This window comes from Salmo salar, chromosome ssa13, assembly GCF_905237065.1.
Source record: "Salmo salar chromosome ssa13, Ssal_v3.1, whole genome shotgun sequence".
Classification (NCBI taxonomy): Eukaryota; Metazoa; Chordata; class Actinopteri; order Salmoniformes; family Salmonidae; genus Salmo; species Salmo salar.
The window spans coordinates 12,755,596-12,766,017 of record NC_059454.1 but is presented as its reverse complement, the minus strand read 5'-3'; the positions used below and the strand labels follow the sequence as shown (position 1 = coordinate 12,766,017).

The 10,422-nt window shown below is 46.1% G+C and overlaps 1 protein-coding gene across 1 annotated transcript; it reads left to right on the top strand.

Annotated features, from left to right (window-relative positions):
* The first annotated feature begins 412 nt into the window (after window positions 1–412).
* Window positions 413–10,219, top strand: LOC106566463 (E3 ubiquitin-protein ligase PDZRN3-B). The gene is made up of 5 exons (XM_014134526.1): window positions 413–734; window positions 2,355–2,596; window positions 4,636–4,744; window positions 6,840–6,908; window positions 7,074–10,219. Exons 1-5 carry the CDS (start codon window positions 690–692, stop codon window positions 8,577–8,579), a joined length of 1,971 nt encoding a protein of 656 aa, XP_013990001.1. The 5' UTR covers window positions 413–689; the 3' UTR covers window positions 8,580–10,219.
* Window positions 10,220–10,422: the final 203 nt, after the last annotated feature.

Sequence of the window (10,422 nt, the reverse complement as noted above, 5' to 3'; positions counted from 1 at the left end):
CGTAGCCAAACATTCAGTGGTCGAGACAGCAGGTGCGGTAGAGAGAGAGAGAGAGGGAGAGAGAGAGAGAGAAAGAGAGAGATCGAGAGGGAGTGAGAGCGAAAGAAAGAGAGAGAGGGAGAGGGAGAGGGAGAAAGAGAGGGAGAGAGAGAGAGAAAGATGAAATCATGAGATGAGACCAATCTACCCTATTGGTGTTGTTGAGGGGGAAAGATTAACAGATGGTAAAAAACACTGGGAAAGATGGAATAACTGAATGGATGTTTGACTGCTGATCCTTTGAACCAATACAATCCTTGGCCCTCCCTCCCTCTCACACTCAGGGATTGGTTCATTGGTGGTGACAGAGGCTGAATATGCATGAAGAGAGGGTCTGTTCGTGGGTGGAGCCTGAGAGGCTGACTGAGAGAGAAGTGAAGCGAGTAACAGCAGCATTCTGTTCTAAAGCACTGCAGCATCCACGCACTGACACGGATCACATTCTCCCTCATTTTAGAGGGGGGGCATTTTTTGCCTGCCTTCCCTCTGGCACAGATTGCATTGATGCACCCCTACCTTGGCTTCATCCTTCAAAACCTTTGGGCTGACTGTCTACCTCCATCTTACCTTCAAGCTGGACTTCCCACCTCCTCTCTCCCCCTCCACTGCTGTAAGTGGATCGGCCAGACCTCCAGCAGAGTGACATAGACATGGGCTGTAAACACTCTGGACAGGGCCAGTGGGATGGCAATGGGGTGAGTACAGTGGACATTGTGTGTGTGTGTGTGTGTGTGTGTGTGTGTGTGTGTGTGTGTGTGTGTGTGTGTGTGTGTGTGTGTGTGTGTGTGTGTGTGTGTGTGTGTGTGTGTGTGTGTGTGTGTGTGTGTGTGTGTGTGTGTGTGTGTGTGTGTGTGTGTGCGTGCGCAACCTGTGCCTTTGTTTTGGGATTTGTGTGCTTATTGACAAAGCAGCCTGTACTGTTACCATCTTGTCTGCCATGCATGCCTTGACAAAGTCAGCATACGCAGGCTACGTAATCACCACTGAAGACTCGGGGCAGACAGTGTGTGTATGTGTGGATTTATATTATGACGTCATGTGTGTTCATTTGAGTGTATGTTTGTATAACTGGGGGTCTTTAGCATGTCTATGAAGAGCGTGATGGTGCTCTGGTCTCAGAGGAAGCCACGTAGATGATGCCTCTAGACAGGTCGACTAGTCACCAACACGCTCTCTCTCTCTCTCTCTCTCTCTCTCTCTCTCTCTCTCTCTCTCACACACCATCTCTCTCTCTCTCTTGCCCTCTCTCTCTCTCTCTCTCTCTCTCTCTCTCTCTCTCTTTTTCTCGCTCTCTCTTTTTCTCTTTCTCTCTCTCTCTGCCTCCAGTAGGCTCTGGTCAGTCAGCCATAGTCCAGATACTGTGCATTGTAATGCAGCAAAATAATTATATATTGTAAAGAGAAGGTTGCTCATTCATGACCAGAGGGTGAATGTGTTCATGGGTGGCCTGACAGAATAGGATGTTCATGTAACTGGAGTAAGTAATGGCTGCTTAACCTGGGGGGTGAGGGTGGAAATCTGTGTCTGAGGACAGATTCACACACAATATACACACAGACAGACAGACAGACAGACAGACAGACAGACAGACAGACAGACAGACAGACAGACAGACAGACAGACAGACAGACAGACAGACAGACAGACAGACAGACAGACAGACAGACAGACAGACAGACAGACAGACAGACAGACAGACAGACAGACAGACAGACAGACAGACAGACAGACAGACAGACAGACAGACAGACAGACAGACAGACAGACAGACTCTCAGATGTGTTTAGGTTATGAGACATAATTTATTAGATTGTCTGACTTGTGTTGTGACGTGTTAGTTATAAAAATTGTAACTGCAAGGTTCTCTGCTTGCATTACTGTCAGAGTGCAGTGGGGTGAAAAAGCTCTTCCTGACTTGGATCTCTAGGGTTTTGTTGAGCACAAAGCTTTTCAGACTAGCCAGAATGTATGGCTAGAGGGTCACATTGGGGTGTTGAGCTCAGCTGGCATACATTTCTGGACCCATGAGACTTCTCACATAACAATAAACTAATGTCTTCTGGTGTTTGCTGCTTCCAAACCTGAAAGTGTTGACACTTTACTATCTTTTCCACAACATAAGCCTACTGATTTTGTTGGATTGCACTTGGGCCACACATATACTGTACATTGCATCAACCATCTAATAGAAGATTAAACAGACATAAGAGAAGATATATCTGCATGAAACAGAAACAAAGCATGGAAATTAATAAGCAGAAGTCAACCACTTCAATTCCTTTTTATCTGACCCTGTATGTTCATCTGTCTCCCAGGTCAAAGGGCATGACCTGTCCCAGCTCAGCCGCCGAGAGGCGTTGCATTTCATGGGGGGCGGCTATGAGCAGCCAATCACGATGCAGATTGAGGGACGGCACGGGAGAGGGAGAAGAGCTCATCACTCCCAGTACCCAATGTCAGACTGCAGTATCAAGATGGAGAGGCCATCCTGGGAGGCTCTGAGGGCCCTAGGGGTGGTGGAAGGGGCTGGACCCAGCCTTGGTGCCTACGCTCCTGGGTACGTGCTACTTGGTTTGGGCCTCTGTAGCGGTTCTCTGTCTCTTTATCTGCTTGTGTATGCATGTGTAACGAAGGGGAGATTAATAGTGACCCAGTTATATTGAATCAGTGAAGTACAGCGATTGAGGCTCTGGGTTTTGTCATTTAGAGCAGCAGAACTGGTTCTAAATTGAACCAGGTTGTCTCAGTCGCGACCCAATCAGGGGCGGACTGGGACCACACACCGAACATTTATTCTCCCATTATTAGTCAGATAATGATTGTTTTGCTGAAAAAAAAATACAAGTTAGACAGGCCCGACAGGCTAAAAATAGACCGGTCCATCTGGCATTTGCCCAATATGCCAGATGGCCAGTCTGTTCCTGGATCCAATATTCGCATAGCTAAACCCAATATTCGCATAGCTAAACCCAATATTCGCATAGCTAAAAATAATCGTCAAATACAATCTGGAAAACAATTTTTAATGCTAAATTGATAGTAAATGTAGCAGTTATATGACAAGGGAACGACATTCCCACCTCTTCCATTGTCAATAATAAAATGTTGCCCAAATCCTTGATGAAGAGCCTAACAATGGCAAGAGACCCCCCCCAAATACAAAGGCCTTTGAAGCCCCCTTCATCTGTGAAGAGGTCATTCAAATACAGTACCCTTTGGATTCATATCTATTTTGAACTGATATGCAGCAAGGACACTTCAGTTGTAAATTACCTCAATAAGAAACAATATTGTTGCTTTGATCACATCAGAAGATATCCTCCTCAGAATCTCTAAAATACAACAGCCACAGGACAACTTTGTTTGGATGTTATAAAGGACCATTCGCCAAAACTTAAACAATGTAGCTAGCTAACAACCTTCTTTTCCACATGGAAAAGATTGTGGATAGAGACTTGCTAGCTACATTAGCTAGCTAGCTGGGATTTTCTACAAGGAATCTGCCTCCCGAAAAAAGCTTCTCCCAAGTAGGTGACACTTACTCCCGTTGCCTGCTTCACTGCTGCTTGGATTCCACCTGGCGATCTGTTCTGGCCTGTCTCCCCCCGCCACACTCCCCCTCTCTCCTGAGCTTTTGCTCGCCTCCAGCCTGCACACACAATTGGGGCGATTGACTCTGAACTTACAATAGCTAGCACCAAGTCGTTATATTTTTCTCTGGTGCTTTATGCTATTTCCCTCATGACTCCTGCGTGCTTTGTTGACTATGAACTTGCTTGTTAACCCAACTGTGGGACAGACTACAGTCGTGGCCAAAAGTTTTGAGAATGACACAAATATTAATTTTCATGAAGTCTGCTGCCTCCAGAATGTTATGAAGAGTGATCAGATGAATTGCAATTAATTGCAAAGTCCCTCTTTGCCATGCAAATGAACTGAATCCCCCAAAAATGTTTCCACTGCATTTCAGCCCTGTCACAAAAGGACCAGCTGACATCATGTCAGTGATTCTCTCGTTAACACAGGTGTGAGTGTTGACGAGGACAAGGCTGGAGATCACTCTGTCATGCTGATTGAGTTTGAATAACAGACTGGAAGCTTCAAAAGGAGGGTGGTGTTTGGAATCATTGTTCTTCCTCTGTCAACCAGAGCTCTGATATCTGCTCTGATATCTTCTCTCATAAAAGCCTGGGTTTTCTGAACATGAGCACTAGAAGCTTATTACCTAAAATGGATCAATTGAAAGTGTGGGTTCATGTTTTGATGTCTTCACTATTATTCTACAATGTAAAACAAATTGTAAAAACAAAGAAAAACCCTTGAATGAGTAGGTGTGTCCAAACTTTTGACTGATTGCTGCACCAGCAACCAGCGACCCATTCAAACCTCCTGCGACCAAACTTTGGGTCGTTACACACCAGTTGAGAATAGCTGATTTAGAGTATAGCCGTGAGATGTATCATACAGAAGTGGTATTAGAATTGAATGGAACCACTGACTGGAACTGATATAATGTGTAAAACATAGATTTTACAGCTTGAAATGCCGATGGTGTGAAAGCTATGTTGTCATATGTGATGACCTCATTCTCCCCAGACCTTACTACGATGACATGCCCCTCCCACCAGAACTGTACGCAGCCAATGGATACCTCTCCAGTGTTGCCTACAATCTGGAGGACCTTAACAGGATAGAGTATGTTGACGTGAGTCATTCTATATGCTTTCATATTAGTATATATTTATTGATTTTATTTGTCAGTTTAAAAAAATACATACAGCGCATTCGGAAAGTATTCAGACCCCATGACTTTTTCCACATTTTGTTACGTTACAGCCTTATTCTAAAATGGATTAAATGCAAAAAAGATCTGCATCAATCTACACACAGTACCCCATAACGACAAAGCTAAAACACGTTTTTCAAAGTGTTTACAATACAGAAATACCTTATTTACATAAGAATTCAGACCCTTTGCTATGAGACTCAAAAATCAGCTCAGGTGCATCCTGTTTCCATTGATCATCCTATAGATGTTTCTACAACTTGACAGGAGTGCACCTGTGGTAAATTCAATTGATTGGACATGATTTTGAAAGGCACACACCTGTCTATATAAGGTCCCACAGTTGACAGTGCGTGTCAGACCAACAACCAAGCCTTGAGGTCGAAGGAATTGTCCATAGAGCTCTGAGACAGGATTGAGTTGAGGTACAGATCTGGGGAAGGGTACCAAAAAAATGTATGCAGCATTGAAGCTCCCCAAGAACACAGTGGCCTCCATCATTCTTAAATGGAAGAAGTTTGGAACCACCAAGACTCTTCCTAGAGCTGGCCGCCCGGCCTTAGTCAGGGAGGTGACCAAGAACCCGATGGTCACTCTGACAGAGCTCCAGAGCTCCTCTGTGGAGATGGGAGAAGCTTCCAGAAGGACAACCATCTCTGCAGCACACCACCAATCAGGCCTTTATGGTAGAGTGGCTAGACGGAAGCCACTCCTCAGTAAAAGGCACATGACAGCCCACTTGGAGTTTGCCAAAAAGCACCTAAAGACTCTAAGACCATGAGCAACAAGATTCTCTGGTCTGATGAAACCCAGATTGAACTCTTTGGCCTGAATGCCAAGCAACACTTCTGGAGGAAACCTGACACCATCCCTACAGTGAAGCATGGTGGTGGCAGCATCATGCTGTGTGGATGTTTTTCAGCGGCAGGGACTGGGAGACTAGTCAGGATCGAGGGAAAGATGAACAGGGCAAAGTACAGATTCTTGATGAAAACCTGCTCCAGAGTGTTTAGGACTTCAGACTGGGGTGAAGGTTCACCTTCCAACAGGACAATGACCCTAAGCACACAGCCAAGACAGCGCAGGAGTGTCTCTGAATGAAGTCTCTGAATGTCCTTGACTGGCCCAGCCAGAGCCCGGACTTAAACCCGATCGAACATCTCTGGAGAGACCTGATAATAGCTGTGAATCGACTCTTCCCATCCAACCTAACAGTGCTTGAGAGGATCTGCATGTGAGAAACTCCCCAAATACAGGTTTAGCTTGTAACGTCATACCCAAGAACCCAAGAAGACTTGAGGCTGTAATCGCTGCCTCCTTTACAGAGTAAAGGGTCTGAATACTTACGTAAATGTGATATTTTTATTTTTGTAATTTTTTATACTTTTGCAAAAAAAATCTAAAAACCTGTTTTTACTTTGTCATTATGGGGTAGTATGTGTAGATTGATGAGATTTTGTTTTTAATAAGTCTGTAACTTATTAAAATGTGGAAAAGGTAAAGGGTTCTGAATACTTTCCGAATGCACTGTATATACACAGTACATACATCTTTAAAACATGGGACCAGGATTTTAATCGTGGTCCCTGCTATCTACAGTATCTAAGACTTGTGGTCCCTGATATCTATCAAAAACGTGGTCCCTGGTATATATCAAATACTTTTGGCCCCTCATATCTACAGTATCTAAGACTTTTGGTCCCTGATATCTACAGTATCTAAGACATTTGGTCCCTGATATATATCTAAGACTGGTGGTCCTTGATATATATATAAGATGTGGTCCCTGATATCTAAGACTTGTGGTCCCTGATATCTATCTAAGACTTGTGGTCCCTGATATGTAAGACTTTTGGTCACTGATATCTAAGACTTGTGGTCCCTGATATCTATCTAAGACTTGTGGCCCCTGATATCTATCTAAGACTTGTGGTCCCTGATATCTATCTAAGACTTGTGGTCCCTGATATCTATCTAATCCACTCCTTATGTTCACCTACCTATACTGTTTTAGGATCCAGAGCGCTGTCTGATTGGTTGCTGTAACACTGATAATGATGAGCCTAGCAGCTTCCTGAGCCAGGTACTGTAAGAAATAAAAAGATAGACCATGTGTTCAAAGCTACGTAATTTGTCTAAGACATTCAACTACCTATAAAAAACAATGATAGTCATATACACATGTCCTAAAATGAACAGCAACAACAACCAATGGTATTCATTGTGTCTTCCATCCTCTCTATTTCAGAGTGAGTATGAGGGCCACTGGCTGGACAGGCCTATGGGCTACCTGCCCCTGCACGAGCTTGACAGTGGCCTGGGCTGCACTGACGGCAGCCTCCACCAGGGGGACCTGTCTGACCCAGAGACAGAGGAGGGGGTAGAAGCCCCTATGTCCTCTCCACCAGGACACACCAGCCGGGGAAGCTCTCCCTCCTCTGAGTCCCTGCTTTCCTCAGAGGTCAGTGACTCTGGCTTCCACAGCGTCAGCACAGGGGAGTTCCGCCACTTCCAGAAGATTATAGATGGGAGGATCCACAACTACCGGAGCCGCGTGGTCCCGCGGGAGAAGAGATCGAAGTCTCGCTGGGACCTGGAGTCCATCCCTGAGACCCTGACCTGTGACCCCCAGACAGGCAGGGCTGCAGACGGAGATCACACTTTCATGAGCCACCAGTGCACCATGGGTGGTAGCGCCATTCAGGTCCGCGAAGCCATGAGCTCCCAGCAGAGCAGGCATGGCACCAGGTCTGCTGCCTCCAGCTGCCGTACTGAACCCTGCCAGAGGAGAGCGCTGATGCTGAACCAGCACTCCTCCGAGGACCTCCCCAGCCGCAGCCACACTGTGCATGACTTATCAGACAGGAGACGAGCCAGTCACCCTGGCCTGCCCGCTGGGAACAATGCCACAGGGATATATAGACATGTAGACAGACAACTGCCCAGCAACCCAAACCACCTAGCCGTGCCCACTGAGAACTCTGGCACAGGACAATACAACAGGGGGTTCAACACAGACATCAGTGAGAAGAGGAAGCCTCAGAGCAGCCATGTGGAAGGCCCCTGGCAAGGACTATATGTGGAGGACCACAGAGGCAGTATGGCCAGTGAGGACTATAACAGTCAGAAACAGTGTCTTTCCAAGAGTCCCTCAAGGAAACGGCCTGGGAAGCAGCTAGCAGACTGGCGTCAGTTTGCAACACTGGGACATCCTCAAATTGGTGGGGACTGGCCACAAGCAGACGGCCCCTGCGGCCCCCTCTACAGCACGCTGGACGGGCTCTCTGCCCGCTCCAGGAAGGGTCTCTCTGGGAACCCCCGGGCAGTGAGGAACCAGCTCCTGAAGGCCAGGGCCTCCCGGCTGGCTGACGAGCGCAGTGAGGTCACCACGGACGAGGAGGCCCGCGGTGATGTCTGGGCAGGCCGCTACTGGAGTAGGACAGAGCGCCGGCGCCACCTGGCGTTGGCCCGGGAGCAAAGGCAGAGGAAGCTGAGCCGTGGTGGGCCTGAGGGAGCAGCAGAGGACGGGGCTGGAGGAACAGGGGGTGCAGGGGGGCAAGGGGGTGCAGAGGGCCCTGGAGGAGGCTGCAGCACAGTGCTGGAGCTCAGCCACAGGAAGCAGAGCCGTCTGAGGAACCATAAACTGCTGGATGACTGGACCACAGTGGAGGAGCTGCTGACCCACGGTACCCGTGTGGGGGAGGGGGACAACACCCTCTGTCACAGCCCACTGCTGTCAGTCACTACAGTATAATGACACAGTGAGATAAGGTGTGTATGAGTGACTGAAGAGAGTCAGTGATATGACTCCAGTTTGACTACATCTTGTTCTCCACACATGTTCCTGGAAACAACCTAGAGTAGTAGTTGTCTAATGGTCTGGACCAATGGCAGTACGATACAACCTAGAGCAGTAGTTGTCTAATGGTCTGGATCAATGGCAGTACGATACAACCTAGAGTAGTAGTTGTCTAATGGTCTGGATCAATGGAAGTACGATACAAACTAGAGTAGTAGTTGTCTAATGGTCTGGACCAATGGCAGTACGATACAACCTAGAGTAGTAGTTGTCTAATGATCTGGACCAATGGCAGTACGATACAACCTAGAGTAGTAGTTGTCTAATGGTCTGGACCAATGGCAGTACGATACAACCTAGAGTAGTAGTTGTCTAATGGTCTGGACCAATGGCAGTACGATACAACCTAGAGTAGTAGTTGTCTAATGGTCTGGACCAATGGCAGTACGATACAACCTAGAGTAGTAGTTGTCTAATGGTCTGGACCAATGGCAGTACGATACAACCTAGAGTAGTAGTTGTCTAATGGTCTGGACCAATGGCGGTACGATACAACCTAGAGCAGTAGTTGTCTAATGGTCTGGACCAATGGCAGTACGATACAACCTAGAGTAGTAGTTGTCTAATGGTCTGGACCAATGGCAGTACGATACAACCTAGAGCAGTAGTTGTCTAATGGTCTGGACCAATGGCAGTATTAAACAACCCAAATGGCAGTTTTCACTGGTCCCTCTAAAGCTAGCTGAGTGGGTTTTGGGTAAGCTACGGCACGAAAGATATAGCTGTGTTTTGATGGCACACTCTTAGAAAAAAAGGTGATATCTAGAACCTAAAAGGGTTCTTTGGCTGTCCCCATAGGAGAACCCTTTGAATAACCCTTCTGGTTCTAGGTAGAACCCTTTAGGTTCCAGTTAGAATCCTTTTGAGTTCCTTGTAGAACCCTTTCCACAGAAGGTTCTACCTGGAACCCAAAAGAGTTCTAACTGGAACCAAAAAGGTTTATCCTATGGGGACAGCCGAAGAACCCTTTGGAACCCTTTTTTCTAAGAGTGCGGTGACTCATTTTATCAATAAACACTTTTCACAATTAAATGCAACTTCATAAGCTTTTTTTTCCCAAAGAGTGGATATCACCATATCAATGTACTTCAACAAAGCATGTCATTTATTGGAAATAATAAAATATCATTGCATCACATTTGGCTACAGAATGTAGCTCAATATGGCCTCAATTTAACACCACAGCTGTAGTGATACAGACACTTTGTATTTTAGATGAAAACTCAGGTAGTAGATGATGTGTTGTTTAACTACAACGCAGGGACAAGAGTTCCATCCTGCTCACATGAGAAATGCACTTTCAACTTTTGGCTTTTTCAAGATGCGTAATATATCTGTGAGTTTGTAAACTACTATTAGTAGGTGTGTGTATTTGGTTGAATGTCTTTTAGGAAACAGAATTTTAGAGAGCCTATCAGAGACCATCAAGTTGGGACCATGGCCCATGATAATCGCTAAAGTGTATCTACTATCATGTGTAATGGGATATTCACCTCATGATAAGTGATTAAATTGTCAGCATTTTTTTTTGGGGGGGGGGGGGGGGATCAATGTCTGGTCATGAAATATTCTGTTCTATTTTCACACATTTTTTTACAGCCTGTTTTGACTAAGATGACAGAGTACCTTTATTACCAGCATGTAGACTATCCTCAATATAAATCTGCCAACTGGACAATGACAGCACTATTATGTCACCTCTTTCACTGGGCTTGGAGTCACAGGACTGATTTTACCC